Source organism: Salarias fasciatus (genome assembly GCF_902148845.1).
Source record: "Salarias fasciatus chromosome 23 unlocalized genomic scaffold, fSalaFa1.1 super_scaffold_20, whole genome shotgun sequence".
In the NCBI taxonomy this organism is placed as follows: domain Eukaryota; kingdom Metazoa; phylum Chordata; class Actinopteri; order Blenniiformes; family Blenniidae; genus Salarias; species Salarias fasciatus.
Genome location: NW_021941230.1, coordinates 875,194 through 896,503, shown reverse-complemented (window position 1 = coordinate 896,503; position 21,310 = coordinate 875,194). Strand labels below are relative to the sequence as shown.

Below are 21,310 nucleotides of genomic sequence, written 5' to 3'. Positions count from 1 at the left end.
ATGTGTGCGTGCGTGCACGAGCAGATCAAACTTCAAGAATGTGAGCAGAAAAGAGTGAAGATCCGGATCAGGGAAGACCCGGACCGAGGTCCTCGCGCACGTGCACGAGCGCGCGCGCCGGCGACGTGTCCACCCGGGACGGCGTGTTGGATTTTTCGCTCACCCCGCTTTTCCTGGTTCTCCGGTCTTCCTGCTCCTCCAGGATCAGAGGGGTCTCCGCCCTGTGTCCCCGGCTCTGCGCTCCGGGTCCGGGTCCGGGTCCTGGTTCTGGGGTTCCGGGTTCTGGTTCCGGTTCTGGGTTCTAGCGTCCCGCTCCTCTCAGCTCGGACGCGTCGCGCGCAGCGGCCATTGGAACGAACCGCGTCCTGAGAGGAGCCGAGGAACAATGAGGAGAGATCACACACACACACACACACACACACACACACACACACACCCACCACACACACACACACACACACACACACACACACACGCACACACACCGCCTCCTCCAGACTCCACAGCGGCTCCTGATGGACAAACTGCGGTACTGCAGGGAATCACTACCAGATATAATTTTCTTTATGAATTAAATTGAATGAATGAATGAATGAATGAAATGAATGAATGAATGTGTACAAAATAAAATATTTAAAAAAATCCAGCTTTATAAATAAAGTTTTCTTAATAAAAATTGAAAAGCCTTCATCTTTAGAAATGAGTTTTATTTAAAAAAACAAATAAATAAATGAAAAGTACAAAAATAAAAGTGAAACAATTATAAACAACAATAAAAAATCATCAAACTTTTAAAATAAAATGTCCTAAAATGAATGAATAAATAAATAAATAAGTCAATAAATACATTTCAACAAACCTCCAACTTGACAAAAAAGATAAATAAATTAATATTTAGAAAATAAGAAGTCCAACTTTAGAAATAAGTTTTAATTAAAATGAATAAAGATATAAATATAATAATAAAACCATAATTTTTAGAAATATTTTTCATTAAAAGAACCAAATAAATATTCCCAAAAAAAAAGTGACACAATAAAAACCCTTAATCTTTTAAGATAAAGTTTCTTAAAATAAATAAATGTATACATGTATAAATAAGTCGTTCTCACTTTACCTCTTGAGCTAAAATTAATAATTCTATCTTTTGACTGCAAAAGTGGAATCAAATACTTTAATTCCAGAAGACAATAGGTAGGTGAACATTTATCATCTGATCATATGACTGTGTGTCAAAGTTTGATCACAATTGTTAAAAATATTCTTCATCTACATGAATAATATGGAAATGATTTGTCGCTAAATTACATTTAAAGTCGAAAAAAACAGAAGAGAATCAATAAATATTGAATATTGATTCTTGTCAATATTGTACTGTAACTCAAATCAACATGAAAAAAAATTCTGCAACAAATGCAAAAAAGTTTCTTTTTTGAAGATTGGAATAATAATTTTTAAAAAAAGTTTTTTTTTTATTTTAATTATGTGTTTTTTTAAGTGTTTAAGGTTTTTTAATTATTGTTTAAACATTTTAATATTATTTTATTCTATTTTTTTCATAATTTCTATCTTTTTGAATGATGTTATTGCTGGGGGTTTTTAGTGTTTTTTTGGTTTGTTTCATTTGTTATTATTTTATTTTTACAGTGATCAGAACATGTAAATAAGAAAAGGTAGCTTGGCCCGTACGGGGATCGAACCCGCGACCTTGGCGTTATTAGCACCACGCTCTAACCAACTGAGCTAACCGGCCGTGACGCTGCAGAGGCGATGACGTCATCATGTTCCATCAAACAGTAACTATCGTCGAAATCTTTATGGTTTGAGAAAATAAAGGAGTCAAACTCATTAATCATTAATAGATCAAAGCAGGTGAACCGCAGAAGTCAGTAAGGAAGTGATAAAAACGGACCAATCACAACACGACACGTCACTCCACCTCAGCCCCGCCCCCCTGTTTATACTTCCGGTCCGTCCTGCAGCTGCAGCCGCAGAAAACCTGCAGTTCTCTCATTTTAGCGCTTTTTTCAGACCCCGACTGAATAAAAGGTGAGTTTTAAGAACAGCACGTGTGTGTTTTGACCCGGTAACCGGTAACGGAGGAGGAGGAGGAGGAGGAGGAAGGTAGCGTTAGCCTGCTAGCCTGCTAGCAGCAGCCGGTGCAGCTGAACCGGGACCGGGACAGAAACGTGTCCGTGTGTGACCTCCTCAGAGCCGCATGGCCTCCAGAGCGGGACCGCGGGCGGCGGGGACGGACGGCAGCGACTTCCAGCACCGGGAGCGCGTGGCGGCGCACTACCAGATGAGGTACCGGTCCGGTTATTGAGCTTTAATTCACCCGGAAGCAGGAGGAATGCTGGAGTAAACGCTGTGGAGAGGGGAGAGGAGCAGGCAGACCGACAGCAGCTGCTTTTTCATTTCAGTTATTTTATTTTATTTTATATTTTGGAATGACTTTCTTTACTTTATGGCTCCCCCCCCCCCCCAAAATTTTTCTTTTAATTAAAGCTGTTTTTCTTATTTTAATTCAGTTTAATAAAGCTTCAGAACAGCGTCAATATTAAAGCAGCTCCAGCAGATTAATTTGTCAGCAGCTGATATTTATTTATTTATTTTATTTATTTATTTATCTATTTATCTATTTGGTATTTTTTTTGTTTTTTGCCTTTTTCCCCTTTTATTGGATTTTATGCTTGTTTTTTTCATAGTGGGCACAGTAGTTGGCATTGCTGTGTCGGGATTTTTTTTCATTTTTGACATGATTTGTTGTGATTTTGTAGCCTTTTTTCCGTTTTTAGCCTAGCTGTTATTTTTTTTTCTTTTTTAACATTTTTTGGACGTTCTTTGGCTTTTTAACATTTTTTTGGCATAAATAGCTTAGTTTGTTTGTTTTTTTTTTTTGTTTTTTTTACTTTTCAGGCATTACTTTTTCATTTTTTGGCATGATTTTTATTATTTTTTGGGCATTAAAACATTGTTTGGCTTTTTTTTCCATGTTTTGGCAAAGCGTTTTTTTACTTGAACAGTTGATATTTGAGTTTTTTTTTTTTTTTTTTACTTGTGTCGGCATCAGCGGATTTTTCTTTCCCTGCCATGATTTACAGACGGGCATCCCCGGGCAGCCCTGTGTTGAATATGAATACATTTATTCGAGGTACAGAAAAAGCAACACAAAATATTTGTACAATAACTAACACAAAATTCCCCTCACTGGGCAGAAAAAAACAGATTATACAGAAGCAATATAAAAAATGAAAAAGAAGAAGAAAAAAAATAATTATAAAAAAAAGAAACAACAAAGACAAACAAAACCCCAACAACAATATTTACAATTAAGAACTAGACATATGTTGTTTTCAAATTTGATGACTGCCTTGAAAAGGAGTGGGATGAAGATAACTTGTTAACTCCCACCCCTTGTCTTCCTAAACATCTTTAGGTTGCCATAATAATGAATTAAGTGCTAATAGTATATATGTATATATATACACACACACACATATACATATATACCCACATACATACATATATACATACAAACACATACATATATATACACTATACATAAACACATGCATATACACACATACACATACATGCATATACACAAACACCCATACACATAAACATACATATTACCATTATCAGTACCACTGCCCCTATCACATCATCAACACATATCAACATATAGAAGGATATCCCCAGTAATTGTAATCAATGGTGCTAATAGTTTATATTTAACTTTAATTTAAGCATGGTGTTATATGGACCTGCTGCCAGAGGGGTCAGTCCTCAGGCAACAGGACCACCCTTTGGAAGTGTCTGTACTGTGCATTAAAAAGACAAGAACTGGGAGTCTACTGCTCGACGGTGGTGGCCTCCCAGCAGCAGAGCCCCCCTTGCCTGCCCTATACTAGAGATTTGTTGAGTGTAATATTATGTATTTGTTTAAAGGGCAACTCCGGTTTTTTGACATCTGGACCTCATTTCTAGGTGTGTGCATGCTCATATACTCACTCAGACAATCATCGTGCAGCTCGGAGTCCTTCAGAAGTTATTTAGATCCAAACGATGTAGCCGCACTAGCGGGGGGCCACAGCAACGGAGCTTCAGCGCGGGACATAATCTCTGCACAGTCGCTCATTTCGGCTGTATTTCTTCATCCATCGCCAGTGTTATCATAAAGTCAGCTCGTCTACCGTCTTCAGGTGGGTCAGCTGAAGAGCTGGCAGTTTTCGCTAACTTAGCCACAATTAGCTCGGATGGGAACGTTGCGGCGCTCCTCTCCCCAGCAGAGAGGCACTTTGAGTCGGCCTCGGCTGTCACGGTGCCCCGGCGTCTGACTTCCAGGGGCCGAATTGGAAAACGGCCCTCAGCTGCTCCACGGAGGCTCCGGACACCCGCGAAGACGCACGGCTCACACGCGGCCGCTGGGCCGCTGGATGTCTCTCCTCGCCGGGAGGAAGCATATCTCCGCTTCCCGGCGGATGCGCGCTCCGGGCCGGCCGCGGGACGCGCGACGGCCCGCCGCGCCGAGGCCGGTGCTCTCTCCTCGCCGGGAGGAAGCATATCTCTGCTCCCCGGCGGATGCACGCTCCACGCCGGCCGCGGGACGCGCGACGGCCGGTGCTCTCTCCTCGCCGGGAGGATGCGTATCTCCGCTTCCCGGCGGATGCTCGCTCCACGCCGGCCGCGGGACGCGCGATGGTCGGAGCTCTCTCCTCGCCGGGAGAATCCAGATCTCCGCCGCCCGGCGGATGCGCGCTCCGAGCCAGGCCGCGGGACACCGCCGGAGGCCCCCCTTCTGACTGAAAGGCAACCCAGCGCCGATGGAGGAAAAATACAGCCGAAATGAGCGACTGTGCAGAGATTATGTCCCGCGCTAACGCTCCATTGCTGTGGCACCCCCGCTAGTGCGGCTACATCGTTTGGATCTAAATAACTTCTGAAGGACTCCGAGCTGCACGATGTTTGTCTGAGTGAGTATATGAGCATGCACACACCTAGAAATAAGGTCCAGGTGTCAAAAAACCGGAGTTGCCCTTTAAGATTAGCACCATTATCACTTACTGTATCGATTTTGTGTTTGCAAAGTAAAATAACATGTTATACATTGATAATAGATATAATAACACAATATCAAAGTATTGTGCTTTATTAAGATGTAATAGTAGTTGTTGTAATAGTAATATCAAGTATCATATGTTGATGATATAATTGTAGTGACACATGTAGCAGTAGTAGTAGTAATAATATAATAATACCACCAATATATGACTGAATATTAGATACTATAATTGACCAGTAATCTAGTAAAATAGTCATATATACATATAACATTCTATTTTAATCGTACCAAATAACATCTAAGTAACTGCATTATAGATAGATATAGATAGCGCTTTTTATATATATATATATATATATATATATATATATATGTCATCTTGATAATAGTGATAATAATGCATACTTCCCATTATTAGCTTAAATAATTGATGATTAAGAACACATTATGAATTAGCCCAACACAAAACCTCTGTATCTTGAGAGTACAATATTTTTAAATCTGGATTTGAAAGATGAATATTTGAACATTGTTTAAGTTCTGGTCCCAGCTGATTCCAAAGTTGAACTCCACATACAGACACACAGAAGCTCTTTCTAATGGCCCGCGCTGCTTTAATCTTAAAGTTACCACATCCCCTCAAATTATAGCCCCAGAGCATGGCATAACTTTTTCTTTTTCTTTTGTACTTAGTGACTTTTCTCCATTTTTGTTGTTGCTGTTCTATTTCTTTTTTTTTTTTTTTTTTTTTTTTTGGCGTAATTACTTTTTCACATTTTTTACCTAAAACATTTTTGGGCTTTTTTTTTATTTCATGATTAGTATTATTAAAAAAACAAAACCAAAGTTGGCCAAACTTTTTTAACAGTGTTTTGGCGGTTTGGGGCTTTTAGTTTTTTTGGCATAACTTTTTTCTTTTTTTGTTTTGTTTTTGTTTTTACTTCGCGGCTTTTTTCCGTTTTTTTTTTTGGTGTTGCTGTTTTTCTTGTTAACATGTTTTAGCTTCTTTTTTTTTGCCATTCATTGTTTTTTTTTTTTTTTGTTTTTTTTTTTAGCTTTTTTGCATAAGTATTTTTGGCCTTTCTTTTCCTAATTTATATTATTAAAGAAAAAAAAAAGTTGGCCACACTTTTGGCCTTTTGTTTGTTGTTTTTTTTTTGGTTTGTTTTTTGGCATAGCTTTTTAAAAAAGACCTTTTCGATTTTTTTTTTTTTAACAACATTATGGCATAATTTGAACAGTTGGACTTTACTCCTCAGATGAGCTTCAGTCTTGTGGTTTATTACTTCTAGATCAGACCGTGAAGAAGTCCAGGAGACGGTGAAGAAAAATAGGGAAGAAAATTTTTTAAATTTTATTTGTTAGCTTGAAAAAAAAGTCAGACTAACCTTGTTAACCTGAACGAATGTTAACTTATTAAGCAGCTTCCCTGTCAGTTAGTGGGTAAAAACAATCAAATCTGACGATCTGAGCATCAAAATATAGAATTTTTGTCTAAAAATCAAGACGACTGCAGGTTATTTTATTTTTTACCTATTTTTGCATGCTTCTTTTGGGGAGAACTTTATGATTTTTTTCGTTTTTCTCTTTACTCTCTTACATTTTGTGAAATAAATCTTTTATATATTGTGTAAACAGGAAGTAGTGAATTTAGCCCCGCCCACTCCAGCTGCTGCTTCATAAAGAGGCCAGCATGAAAACATGAAATAAAACTTTTTTCTCCCAAAAACAGTTTTATTGCATACTTTTCTGTAAGACTTTTTTTTACTTTATTTTTTTTTTTTTACTTTTTCTTATGTTTTATGCAATATATTTTTTTAGATATTTTCTGGCGTAACTTTCTTTTTCCATTCATTTCTGGAAGTTTTTTTGTGTTTTCGGCAGAAAGCTGTTCAACAAATTACTTTTCACATTTGGCAACACTGTCCTTCATTTACATCTTTATTTATTTTACTGACTTTTAATACACATGTATGTGTGTATGTGTATATATATATATATATATATATATATATATATATTTTTTTTATTTTTTATTTTTTTTTTTTTGGCGTTACTTTTTGTAATTGTTCAACTTTTGACCTCAAGCTTTCTAATCACAGATTTTTTTTCTCATACGACTCGTCCCCCTCCCCCCAGCGCTGCCCTGAAGTCCGAGATCCGGAAGCTGAATGCGGCTCATGCGGTTCTGTGGCTGCTGATGGTTGTTCAGGTTAGCTCCGGGCTAATGTCTATGGGGAATCACATTGGAGCGCTAGCATTTAGCGTACGGCCAGACAACCTGCTGTTACAGTGGTTTTGACCTGTTTTTTGCTTTAATTCTGTTGGTCATTAGCATACAACTGTTAGCTGTTAGCATAAAGCTGTTAGCAGTCAGCTCACAGCCAGACTACTACAGTGTTAAAGCTGAATTCTTACAGATCACGACTAGTTAATTCTGTAAGCTTTAGCATAACACTGTTAGCATACCATTGTTAGCTCTTCGCATAGGACTGTTGGCTGTTAGCATATGGCTTTTTGGCATCATTATTAGCATGCAACTTTTGGTATACGGCTATTAACTGTTATCTGTTGGCATACCACCGTTAGCTGTTAGTTATTAGCATACGACTGTTAGCTTAGTCATTAGCATACAACTGTTACCTGTTATCAATTCACCTATATCTTTTAGCCATTAGCATGTAGCTGTTAGCATATGACTGTTAGCTGTTAGCCATTAGCATACGATTGTTAGCTGTTATCTGTTAGTATACAAATGTTGTCTGTTACCATATGACTGCTAGCTGTTAGCATACGACTGTTAGCTGTTACTCATTAGAGAGTACTGTCCCTGTTATCCATTCACTAATAGCTTTTATCCATTAGCATGCAGCTAATTCGCATACAACTGTTAGCTGTTATCTGTTAGCATACGAGTGTTAGCTGTTAGCATGCTATTGTTGTCTGTTAGCAAACGACTATTAGCTTTTAGCATGGAGCTGTTAGCATTCGACTATTTGCTGGTAGCACATGATTGTTAGCTGTTAGCCGTTAAAATATTGCTGTTTATGCATTCGACTGCTAGCCATTACCATATCACTTTTTGCTGTTAGCCATTAGCATATAGCTATTATACGGCTGTTATGTTAGCCGAGCCGCTCCCACTAACTCCCCCTCCCTCCCTCCAGGTGATAGCGGGCGCCCTGCAGCTGCTGCCCCCCGCCTGGTGTGCCCCCCCTACTGGTGGCAGTACCCGTACCTGCTGAGCGCCGCCCCCACCGCCCTCAACCTGCTGTCGCTGCGGCGGAACCACACAGGCTACCTGGTGGCGTCGGTGATGGGCGGCGGCCTGCTCGGCGCCGCGCCGCTCATGTACGGCGCCGCCGAGATGCTGCCGGCCGCCACGCCTGCTGCGGCAAGGCGTCGCCGACGGCCGCCTCCTGCGGCTTCCCCGCCGTGTCCGTCCTCTACCTGGCCGTCATCATCGCCGCCCAGCTGCACGGCTGGCAGATCTACTACAGCAAGAGGCTGCTGACCAGTGGCACGACGGCAAGAAGAAGTAGAACCCGACCCAGAACCCTGGTTCTAATGCTTTGATGGACTGGAATAATAAAAAAAAAAAAAAAAATCTGAAAACATTTTCAGGAAATAAAATGTTGGATTTTTCTAATCAAATAATTCAATATGTCATGATTTATCACCTGATGGTACAGATACCGAGTACCGATACCAGTACAAACCTTTACCCAAGTACGGATATCAAGTACTGATACCATTACAAACCTATAGCTGTGATAACGAGTACGATACCATGACAAACCTACAGCTATGTACAGATACCGAATCCCGATACCAGTACGAATCGTTACCTATGTACAGATACCGAGTACTGACACAAGTACAAACCTTTGCCTATGTACAAGTACTGAGTTACGATACCAGCACAAGCCTTTACCTATGCACAGATACTGTGTACCAATACTAGTATGAACTTTTCCCTATGTACAGATAGTGGGAACCGATATCAGTACTAAGCTTTAGCTACTTGATATAGAGTACGATACCATCGCCAAACTTGAGGTACGTACAGATACCAAGTGCCGAAAGCAGTTCTAACCATTAGCTATGTTGATACTGAGTAACAATACCAGTCCAAACCATTGCCTATGTACAGATACCGATTACTGATACTGGTGCAAACATTTACCTATGTACAGGTACTGATCACCAATACTAGTTCAAACCTTGAGTGATGTACAGACACAGGTTACTGATATCAGTACTAACCTTTTGCTACTTGATGATAGAGTAACGATACCATTACAAACCTTTATCTATGTACACATACAGAGTACCAATACAAGTACTAATCTTTAGTGATGTACAGATACTGAGTATCGATATCAGAAGTAACCATTAGCTGCTTGATGATACAGAGCACTGATACCATTTCCAAACTTTAGTCACGTAGATACCAAGTACTTATACCAGTATTAAGCTATAGCTGTGTACAGATACCAAGTACCAATATCAGTACTAACCTTTATCCGGCTGGCAACTTGACTACAGCAGGACTACAGCTTTCATGAACTGGATTAATAGAGATAATCATTTATTTTTGTTTACATTTTTTTTAAGACAAAACACTTCAGGCTGGTTAGAAGGTGAATAAATGCTTTTATTTTGAAAGTCTGAAAACATTTACAGAAAATAAAATGTTGGAATTTTCAATCAAATGAATCAATATTATGACTTACCCACTGATGGTACAGATACCAAGTACCAATACCAGGACTAACCTATAGAACAAACAAGCTTTTCATTTGAAAGTTTAGAAATTTACAAAAAAACAAGACAACCCAAATCATCAAGTGTTTTTTTTTTTGTTGTTTTTTGTTTTTTTACACTTCTTGAATTAAAAATAAAAATGTAAAGTTTTTCCTGCATTAATGAATATTTACTATCTAGATCAATCAGGGGTGTAAAATATAAGGCCTGTGGGCGCCAACTGGCCCAGAAGAAGCTTCAATCTGGACAAAATCAGCCAAAGCAAAAGTTAGCTAACTAGCGTTAGCCTCAACGCCGTGTTGCCAGGGAGGAAAAACACCCACAATGCAACTGTTTTTTATTAAAACCTTGCTTTTAAAAAATTGAGTCGGAGAAAGTGTTTTTCAAAAAGTTGTATTTCCCGTTATCTGTGAAGCATTTCCAAAAAGTTGAACTCATCCCATTACTGCCAAGATAGATTTTTCAAAAAGTACAATGAGTAGTTTTTTTTTTTTCAAAACATCAACAAAATATCAACTCAACTCAAAAATATCAACTAATTAAAAAAAATTAAAAAGTGTTCAAACCCTTTAAAACCCACAGGTCCTTTAGTCCCACCCCTTTGATACATAGCTCCTCCTCCATGATATATATAGCCCCTCCCATCAACACCTAGCCCCTGCCTATGACTCTCTAGCCCCACCCCATCGTGGACACTAAGCCCCTCCCCCTCATCAATGCTAAGCCCCTCCCCATGAAAATCGAACCCTTCTTCCCCTTTAATACGTATCCCCAGTAATCCCTAGTCCCGCCCCGCCCTGCCCCTAAGCCCCGCCCCCCGCTGTATCATTACTCAGTAATGAACAGTGTGTTTCACTGAAACAACGAACATCTGCCGCCTGGCAGATGAGTAAAGCAGACCGTCTGACTGACGGTGTTCTCTGTCGTGGTTCTCTGGTTCTCTACCCCTGGTTCCCCCCGAGCATCCTCCGGACCAGGTCCCCCGCCGGGCCCTCAGGGACCAGCTGGGCCGGGACCTCGTTCTCGGAGTTCCGGGCTCCGGGGTCGGCGCCGCGCCGCAGCAGGAAGGTCACGACCTCCGGCCGGGGCGGAGACAGCGAGCAGCAGCAGTGGAGCGGGGAGTTCCCACTGAACGTCTACAGGGGGAGGGAGGTATCAGTATTGGTATCAGTATCGGTAACAATAACAGTCACGCTATCAGTAGCCATATTAGTATTATTCATGGTAATGGTATCGGTAACAGCATCTGTGATATCATTGGTATCAGTAACAGTATCGGTAAGGGTATTGGTGAAAATGATCTGCGACGGTATCGGTAACACTATCTGTATCTGTGTCAATAACAGTAGCACTAACAGTATCAGTGTCAATACCGGTAACAGTTTCGGTATCAGTATCCGTAATGTGTCGGTAACAGTATCAGTATCAATAACGGTACCGGTAACAGTATCGGTAAAGGAATTAGTAATGATATCAATCAACAGTAATGGTATCGCAATCAATATCGATGTCGTAACAGTATCTGTAATGGTATCACTAATTGGATTTTGTATCTTTTTTATATATCTGTTCTGGTCCTATAATATTGGTATCGATATCAGTAACTATTTGACTCAACAACGGTATCATTAATGGAATCAATAACAGTATCGGCAACGGTATCAGTAATGGAATTAATGGTATCGGTAACAGTGTCTGTAATGGTTTTGCTAACTGCATCACAGCAATCTTTTTAAAATATCAGTATTTTGTATCAATTTTTTCTTTTTTTTTAACATAATATCAGTCCGATAATGATATTGGTATCAGTTTCGGTATCAATAACAGCATTGGGATCAGTAACAGTATCACTAGTTGTATCAATATTGGTATCGGTAATGGCATCGGAATCAATACCAGTATTGGTATCTATAACTGTATCGGTAACAGTATCGACAATGGTATTTATTGGAAGCGGTATCGGAATCAATAACAGTATCGGCAACAGTATCGGTAATGCAATCAATAACAGCATCAGTAACAGTGTACTACTAGTAGCAGTATCGGTAATTGGTATCAGGATCAATAACAATACCGGTCCCATCTCTCATTTGTGCCAGATCAATGTTGATATCAATCTTTCTTTATCTTATATATCAGTAAATATCAGGCCTAGGCAGATCGGTATCGGTACTCCCTAACTGTTGTTGACAGACGGTCGCCGTGGCGTCAGGCCACCTTGCTGTTGACGGCAGCCCAGGCTGAGGAAGCCTGCAGGAGAACCTCCAGCAGCTCCAGGTTCCCCTCCTCCGCCGCCATGTGGAGAACAGTGCGACCGCTCTTCAGGTCCTGGAGGAACAGCAGCGTTACCATGGCAACACCTCAAGAACATCCACGGAAACAGCAGGAAGGAAACAATATACTGTAAACAGGAACAATCAGACCAGGAACAGTGACAGTGTTTCAGAGAAGTTGTGTTTTCCTCTGTTGCCATGGCAAGAGTCGGGAGGTTTTCATAAAGCTGTTTTTCTTGTTTCCATGGAGACGGAGTCAGAGGGTTTTCATTGTTACCATTAAGATGGAGTTGCAATGTTTTCAAAAAGTGGCTTTTTCTACTATTTCCATGGAGACTTAGAATGTTACTGTTTCCATGGAGACAAAATAAGAACTTCTTTTGTTACCATGGAAATGAAGCCAGACATTTTTTTTGTTACCATGGAGACAGGGTGGTTTTTTTTCTTGTTACCATGGAGATGGAGTCACTGCTTTTTTTTGTTTTAGCCATGGAGATGAAGTCAGTGTTTTTTCTTTCCGTTGCCATAGAAACAGATCAGTTTTGGGTTTTTTGGTTACCATGGGGACAAAGCCAGAAAATGTTTCCGTTACCATGGAAACGGAGTCTGAATGTTTTTTTGTGTTACCATGGATTTTTCCGACTGTTCCCATGGAGGCAGAGTCAGGGTGTTTTGGGGGGTTTTGTTACCATGGAAATGAAGACAGCATTTTTTTCTGTTACCATGGAGACGGTGTAATTTAAAAACCTGGCATTTCAGCCCGTTTCCATGAAAACAGTCAGAACATTGTCAAAAGGTTCCACCTTGAGAACCGTTCTAAGGAAGCATCTCTAACAACTCCTAGCGTTGTTGTCATGGAAACCCCCATCGTCCTCACCTGTGCCCCACAGTTGGCGCCCATGAGCAACAGCGTGCGGACGCAGTCGCGGTGGCGGTTCCTGCGGTTCTCCAGCTGGCGGCTCATGAACTGGCAGGGTTCCTTCAGGGTTCTGCGCTCTCTCAGGACGGCGTTGTGCGACAGCACGGCCGAGTGTAGCGGGGTCAGACCTGGACAGACGGAGCTGTTAGAACCGTTCCGTCAACGTTCTCCGGGTTCTCCGCCGACCTCCACTGACCTTCAAAGTTCACCATGTCCACATCCGCCTGCTGTCGGTTCTCCGTCAGGAACCTGTAGATGCTCTGGACGGGGAGACGCAGGCTGTCACTACGTTTCACGCTGTAGGACGGGACGCACCCGGTCCGAGGACCACGGGTTGAGAACCACGGCCAGAGACATCAAGCGTTCTAGGCTCCTACCTGCTGGGTTCTGCGCTCTAGGTTCTGAGTTCTAACTTGTTGGTTCCTGGGTTCTAGGCTCCTACCTGTAGGTTCTAGGTTCCTACTTGACGGTTCTGGGTTCTAGGTTCTAAGTTCCTACCTGCAGGTTCATGGGTTCTAGGTTCCTACCAGAAGGTTCTTGGATTCTAGGTCTGACCTGTTGGTTCCTAGGTTCTATGTCCTAGGTTTCCACCTTCTGGTTTCTGGATTTTAGGTTGTAGGCTCCTACATGCTGGTTCTAGGTTCTACTTGCAGTGTGGCCAGGTTCTGCGTTCTGGTTCTAGATTCTACCTGCAGCATGGCCTGTTTCTGGGTTCTAGGTTCTGGGTTCTACCTGCAGCAGGGCCAGGTTCTGGGTTCCAGGTTCTGCGTTGTAGGTCCTGGTTCTAGGTTCTACCTGCATCGTGGCCAGGCACTGGGTTCTAGGTTCTGGGTTCTAGGTTCTACCTGCAGGGTGGCCAGGTGGCCCTTCTCGGCACACACGTGGAACTCGGTTCTGCCCCACTGGTCCCGGGTTCCGAGGCGGGCTCCGTGTCTCAGCAGGTCACCGGCGATCAGGTTCTGGTCGGAGGCGGCGGCGATCTGCAGCGCCGTCTAGAACCGGGAGAGGTTCCGCTTTAGAACCCAGAACATAGAGAGAGGAACCGGGATGCGGTGGAACAGCAGAACCTGTCCGTTGTGTTCCTTCAGGTCCAGAGAACCGGTCTGAGACATCCGGCCGGCCAGAGCGTAGGACAGAGAACGCTTCCCCTGAGCCACCGCGATGTGCAGGAACCTGGAGGACACAGAGAATGGTCTGGAGGGTCTTCTCAGTCTGGTTTAGATAATATCCACCTCATAGTCTGGTTCTAGAGCAGTCTGGTTCTAGATCTTCTCCACCTGTCAGTCTGGTTCTAGATAAACACAATCTATCAGTCTGGTTCTAGATTAGCCTGGATCTAGATAATCCTGACGTTTCAGTCTGGTTCTAGATCATCTCCACCTCTCAGCTTGGTTCTAGATCAGTCTGGTTCTAGATAATCTGCACCTGTCAGTGGTTCTGGATAAGTCTGGTTCTCGATAACATCCAGTCCAGTTCTAGATCACTCTGGATCTAGATAATCTTGATGTATCAGTCTGGTTCTAGATGACCAACACCTGACAGTATGGTTCTAGATCAGTCTGGTTCTAGAGAAGTCCAGTTCTAGATCGCCAACACCTGTCAGTCTGGTTCTAGATCAAACTGGTTCTAGATACGCTCTACGTCTCTGTCTGGATCTAGAACGTCTACACCTCAGTCGGTTCGGATAATCTCCACCTCCCCGTCTAGTTCTAGATCAGTCTGGATCTAGATACTCTTGACTCATCAGTGTGGTTCTAGATAGCCAACACTGCTAAGTCTGGTTCTAGATCATCTCTACATGCAACTCTGGTTTTAGGTCATTCTGGTTTTAGATAATCTTGACATATCAGTCTGGTCCTAGATAACCACCGGCTCTCAGTCTGGTTCTAGATTACTTAGTTCAAGAATACCCTGACTCTGGTTCTAGAACGTCTCCAATTCTATGTCTGGTTCTAGGTAATTACCACCTCTTGGTCTGGTTCTGGATCAGCCTGGTTCTAGATAATCTCAACCCATCAGTTTGGTTCTAGGTAATAACCATCTGCAAATTTGGTTATAGCTCAATCCGGTACTAGATAAAAGCCACCTGTCAGTCTGGTTAGAGAATGTCTCCAAATCAGTCTGGTTCTAGATAAGTCCGGTTCTGGATCGTCCACCTCTTGATCTGGTTCTAGGTAATCTCCACCTGTCAGTTTGGTTCTAGAGCAGTTGGTTCTAGAACGTCTCCACCTCAGCCTTGTTCTAGATAAGTCTGGTCCCATATTGTCTCCACACCTGTCAGTCTGGTTCTAGATCATGTCTCACTCTGGTTCTAGATTACTCTGACTCCAGATAATCTCCACCTTTTGGTTTGGTTCTAGATCAGTCTGGTTCTAGATAACCAACACTTCTAAGTCTGGTTCTAGATAACCTCCACATCACTCTGGTTCTAGATCAGTCTACTTCTAGATGAGTCTGGTTCTACATAACCACCACCGCTCAGTCTGGTTCTAGATCAGTCTGGTTTTAGATGAGTCTGGTTCTAGATACTCTCCATGTTTCAGTCTTGTTCTAGATCAGTCTGGTTCGAGATAATATCCACACGTCACTCTGGTTCTAGAATGTCAGCATGTCACTATGGTTCTAGATCAGTCTGGTTCTACATAACCACCACCGCTCACTCTGGTTCTAGATGAGTGTGGTTCTAGATGAGTGTGGTTCTAGATCCTCTCCAGCAGAACCTACGTGTCTCCGTCCTCGTCCTGGTCGCTGAGCTGTTCCGCCGTTAGAGGCTTCACCCTGCGCTCCGCCTGCTGGACCTGCCAGTGGAACAGACTCATGTTCTCCTGGGAACCGGAGGAGGAACCGGGGAACCGCAGGGGGGATCAGCATTCTGCAGGTGGTGAAGAGGTGGAGGAGGAACGTCACGGGTTCCGTCCGGAGAGCCGAAGGCGTCGAGGTTCCACTGGAACCTGGGCTGTTTGGTTCCGCGCTGCTCGTCCGGAGAACAGGTTCTCTTCTGGAAGATAGAGGGTTCCCAGAACGTGAGGAACGGGGCGGTTCTAAAGACTCGGCGGGTTTCCGGTTCCACGGTTCTACCTGCTGGCGCTTCATGATGAGCAGATCCTTCACCGTGTTCCTCCTCAGACCGGCCTGCATGCTGGTTCCAGGCAGAACCGTTCTCCAGGCTGCAGAGAGGAGAACCATCAGGGAAGAACATGAGGTTCTCTCTCCAGGGTTTGGTTCTATCGTTATACATCACAACACACGGAGAACCTTTCACAATAAAGGCCAGAAAAGCGGACTCTGATAGAACAAGGACTGGAACAGCCAAGAACTTTCAAAATAAAGGTTGAAATAGAAAAAAAAAACCTTCAGAATAAAGGTTTAAACAGCTAAAAGCTTTCAAAATAAAGGTTAAAACAGGTGAAAACTTTCAAAATACAGGTTGGAACAGGTAAAAAAACGTTCAGAATAAAGGTTAAAACAGCTAAAAACTTTCAAAATAAAGGTTGAAATAGGTAAAAATCTTTCAGAATAAAGGTTAAAACAGCTAAAAGCTTTCAAAATAAAGGCTAAAACAGCTAAAAACTTTCAAAATAAAGGTTGGAATAGGTAAAAAAAAACATTCATAATAAAGGTTAAAACAGCTAAAACCTTTAGAATAAAAGTTAAATCAATTCAAATAGTTAGAATAAAGGGTAAAGTAGCTTAAAACTTTCCAAATAAATTTTAAAACATCATAAAGTTTCAAAATAAAGTTCAAAACCGCTAAAAACTTTCAGAATAGACATTAAAGAAGCTTAACATTTCAGAATAAAGTATAAAACTATCTAAAATGTTCAGAATAAAGGCTAAAGCAGAAAAGATCTGTTAGAACAAAGGTTAAACTGATAAGAACCTTCAGAGTAAAGGTCAAAACAGATTTAAAAAAATCTGCATAAAGGCTAAAGTAGCTATAAACTTTCAGAATAAAGGTTAAACCAACTAAAACCTTTCACTATAAAGTTTAAATCAATTAAAACATTTCGGAATAAAAGCTCCAGCAGATAAACGTGGGCTTGTTGTTCTGTTTGACTTCAGTGTGTGTGAAGCTTTTCAGAATAAGAGCTGGAGTTAATGTTCACTGATGAACTTCCTCATTCCTTTAACTCTGATCACAAGTAGAGAAACACCATAGAAACAAATTAAACCCAGGTTAGAGTCAGGATTAAGTCCAGATTAAAGACAGGAACAAGTTCAGATTAAATCCAGATTGAAACCTGAAAAGAAACATCTTAAACCCAGATTAAAGTCCAGATTAAAGTCAGGATTAAATCCAGATTAAATCCAGATTGAAGGCAGAATAGAAACAGATTAATTCCAGAATAAAGCCAGGATTAGGTCGAGATTAAAGTCAGGATTAAATCAAGATTAAATCCAGATTAAGTCAGGATTAAGTCCAGATTAAAACCAGGATAAGTGGAGATTAAGCCAGGATTAGACGAGACCCAGTGTCTCAGTAGATCCAGTAGAACCGTCACTCTAAGCTCCGCCCACAATCCAACATGGCTGAAAGACAGACAGCGATGAACACAGTAACACACACACACACACACACACACACACACACACACACACACAGTACAACACACTGAAGCACACATTAACTCACTAACATGAACACACTGAAAACATACAATCAAATCAAAACACACACACACACACACACACAAGAACACAAATACACTCACACATATACATACAACACAACAAAACACTCACACACACACACTCACATATACAAACGGAGCACATACACACAAAAACACACACAAAACACACAATGCACACATATACACAACTACACCCACACAGTCACGACACAAACGCACAGTAACACACAAACACAACCCCTAGTACACCACCCACCCACACACACACAAAAAAAAAAACACAGAAAACACACTCATAAATACCTTCACACTAAAACACACACTTCTAAACTCAGACACCACTCAGAGCAGCAGAGCGGCAGCAGGAGCTGTGGTTACCTGGTTCGATTCCTCAGAAGTGGTAGAGCCTGTTGGGACAGGGAGTGGAGCCTGACTGTCTGACCGTCACTTCCTGGTTCACAGGTGACTCACCTGCCAGCAGGAAGCTGGCTGTCCTCTCAAAATAAAAGCCTGGATTTGATTTTTCCTGTTTCAGTCTGTGAATCAGATTTTTTTTTCACTTCAAAGCTAGAAAAAAGAAAAAAAACGGCATGGCTTTCAGGGTTTGTGGCTTTTCCATGGAAACTGATGTCATTGTCCGAAGCTTCCTGGTTGAGGTCATGTGACCATGAGGTTTTTAAGCCCCGCCCACCCCGGCTAAATGTCCTGTGGAGTTTTAAGTTTTAAACTTTGTTTCAAAAGAACAAGTTGTTTCTGTCACAGTGGCTGTGGTGTGTGTGTGTGTGTGTGGTGTGTGTGTGTGTGTGTCCTTCCCGTTGCTGAAACCTCTCATAAAGCTGTCAATACGGTGTTTCAAATGAACTGGTTCCTTGTTAACTGGTGACCGGCTCCCTTTAGCATTTCCTGCTTTTCCAGTTGTTTCTATTGTCCAAATAAGAAATTACATTTACATTTCAAAAGTAAAAAAAAAAGAAAAATTATCATTTAATGGCAAAAAAAACCATAATATTTACAACCCAAAAATTGATATTTAATGGCTAAAGTTTATGGTATTATTACAGTTGGAAAAAAAAAAAATAATATATATATATAAAATATAAAAAAATATATGACCACTATATATATATATATATATATATATATATATATATATATATATATATATATATATATATATATATATATATACTAGGGATGTGCGAGTACCGATACCAGGTATCGGTATCGGGCCGATACTGGCCTTATTTCAAAGTATCGGGTACTCGTGAAGGCTACCGATGCCAGCCGCCGATACTCACGGCAAGAAAACCCACGCGTAGTAAGCCCTCCTCACCAGCAGTTGGCGGTAGTGCAACCAAATGGGATGCAAGCTGTCGACAAACATGAAAGAGGAAGAAGCTCCTCTCTGGGAGCCCGCTGACAGGCGCAGGGCTACACTGCAGCGGGCTGATTCTCCATGAGTCTCATCCAGAGCAGAGACAACAGGATGAATCCAGAACGGCTGCTCGTCTCACCAAAACTTCGCCGGTGTGGAAATTCTTTTATATAAGTGAAAACGAGCCGAGCTTTGCAGAATGCAAACTCTGCAATGCTAAAATTGCTAAAGGAGGTGTGCGATGTTGTTCATTTACCACTAGTAATTTGTTGAAACACCTCAGGGCGAAGCTTGTGGACGAGAGTCTGACGCTGTTGTGCTGGAAAAAAAGAAAACTCCGGCAGCAACTCGACGGCAAACTCTGCAGAAGACCGAGAAACTGAAGAGCAGATCCGAGAGCAGCACAAAACGAGCAACTCTTTAAACTTCTATCTTTGACTTTAGTTCATAAAAAAAATCATTAAAATTAGTACATTTAAAAACCTTAGTTGATGTAAAGTGGAAAACTGTTTTATCTTGCACTTAATTTCATTTAAAAACCGTTAAAATAAATTCATTTTGAAAAGTGTATAACTTAGAGTTGTTTGTTTACGTTGTAAGTCAGTTCATTTTTTAAAAAAACTTAAAATTCAGAGAAATTGCTTTATCTTGCACTTAATTTCATTTAAATAAGTGTAAACTCAGAGTTGTTTGTTTTATTTTTCAGACTATTATTTTGGACTTAAACATAGTGGCTGGGCTGCCTTTTTATTAGAAATAAAATTCATTTTCAAAAATAATCTGTCATTGCATTATTTTAAATTTTATGTATATAAAGTATCGGTATGCGAGTATCGGTATCGGTGAGTACTGAAGATGAAGTACTCGTACTCGGTATCGGTCTGAAAAAAGTGGTATCGCACATCCCTAATATATACATATATTCATTCAGTGGCCAAAAAATAATTTTTAGAGGCCAATGTTCCAATGAGAACAGACAGTAGCCAGGAGGACTTCCTGGCACCAGAGTGACGTCACTGTGTCTAAAAGATGGGCGGAGCTAATGTGACATAATCATAGACTGTATATAAAATATGTGCGGAGCTAACATGACATCATCTATAGACTGCATATCAACAATGGGCGGAGCTAACGTAATGTCATCTATTGACTGTATATATAAAAGATGGGCGGAGCTAATGTGATGTCATCTATAGACTGTATGTAAAAGCTGGGCGGAGCTAACGTGACTTCATCCCCAGACTGTATATAAAAGATGGGCGGAGCTAACATCGAATTACTGAAACGTGACTTTATTGAAACCCCTCCGCCTGTAGTTTGGTGTAAACGGGGATTACTGATCCTTTATTGACCCGGACAGCCGGTCGTCGGCGGTACAGTCAGAGAAACTACAGTGTCACATGCAGACGGAAATGTTACAACACATTAGAATGAAAATCCAACAGTATTAGTTTAGAAAAAAAAACAACAACAATAAACAACAACAAGGAGCCTCCCTTTGAGTGAATCTCTTAGTGCAAATTAATCTCTCTGATGTTCAGATTCAAACTACAGACCCCAGACCAGAAGCTCACATCTTGAAGCTACTCCACCCTGACAGCTGGCTAACTCATCGACTCATCACCTGTGGCCACTAAGTGTTTATTTATGACTGATAAACATGTTTCAGAGAACTGAATATCAACTAATGGCCAATGAATATACAATTAGCAGCATTAATATTAATTTTTGTCCAATGAAAATTAATTAGTTTCTCCAAAATGTAAATTAGCAGCCAATTCATATATATCTCTGGCCAGTGAAAATTAATCTGTAGCCACTAAATATTAGTGACCAATAGATATTAATTGGCGACCACTAAATATGAATGTAATGAATATTAATTTTTCCAATAAATATTAATTTGTGGCCACAAATCAATCAGAGGCCAATGCTTATTAATTAGTGTTTATCAATATTATTTATAGATCCCAAAATACGCTAGGACTCGTGTATTTCAATTAGTGGCTACCAAATGTCAATTAGTGTTAATGCACTTGATGACACAAAAATATGAATTATTTACTAATGAATATTTATGAATGACCACAAATTATTGATGATGAACTTTGGTAACTACTAAACATTAATTTGTAGCAAATAAATATTCATGTGTGACCACTTAATATTAATTTATGCCCAATTAATATTAATTAGTGACCTCTAAACATCAATTAGCAGCCAATTAATATTAATTAATGGCCACTGAATAGTAATATAACTGCCAATGAATAT

The 21,310-nt window shown here is 41.0% G+C and overlaps 1 protein-coding gene, 1 non-coding gene and 1 pseudogene across 2 annotated transcripts; 1 reads left to right on the top strand and 2 right to left on the bottom strand.

Moving 5' to 3' along the window:
- Positions 1 to 1,679: 1,679 nt before the first annotated feature.
- Positions 1,680 to 1,753, bottom strand: trnai-aau (transfer RNA isoleucine (anticodon AAU)). The gene has a single exon. It is a non-coding gene; the product is annotated as a tRNA-Ile (tRNA).
- A 252-nt stretch (positions 1,754 to 2,005) lies between these two features.
- On the top strand, positions 2,006 to 10,613 carry LOC115384259 (protein jagunal homolog 1-B-like; annotated as a pseudogene).
- A 111-nt stretch (positions 10,614 to 10,724) lies between these two features.
- LOC115384149 (NF-kappa-B inhibitor zeta-like) lies at positions 10,725 to 18,095 on the bottom strand. The gene is made up of 10 exons (XM_030086489.1): positions 18,040 to 18,095; positions 17,497 to 17,557; positions 16,106 to 16,194; positions 15,752 to 16,025; positions 14,095 to 14,200; positions 13,873 to 14,019; positions 13,224 to 13,287; positions 12,986 to 13,155; positions 12,053 to 12,163; positions 10,725 to 10,971 (listed from the first exon to the last, which is right to left on the bottom strand). Exons 4-10 carry the CDS (start codon positions 15,844 to 15,846, stop codon positions 10,777 to 10,779), a joined length of 888 nt encoding a protein of 295 aa, XP_029942349.1. The 5' UTR covers positions 15,847 to 16,025; positions 16,106 to 16,194; positions 17,497 to 17,557; positions 18,040 to 18,095; the 3' UTR covers positions 10,725 to 10,776.
- Between the last annotated feature and the right edge of the window lie 3,215 nt (positions 18,096 to 21,310).

Bases quoted from the DNA above. Each gene is read 5' to 3' on its own strand.
- LOC115384149 (XM_030086489.1), bottom strand. From the start codon at position 15,846: ATGAGTCTGTTCCACTGGCAGGTCCAGCAGGCGGAGCGCAGGGTGAAG. The intron at 12,164-12,985 runs GTGAGGACGATG...CTGTTCCTCCAG, and splicing joins GCGCCAACTGTGGGGCACAG to GACCTGAAGAGCGGTCGCAC. The intron at 10,972-12,052 runs GTGGCCTGACGC...CTCCCCCTGTAG, and splicing joins GGGCTGCCGTCAACAGCAAG to ACGTTCAGTGGGAACTCCCC.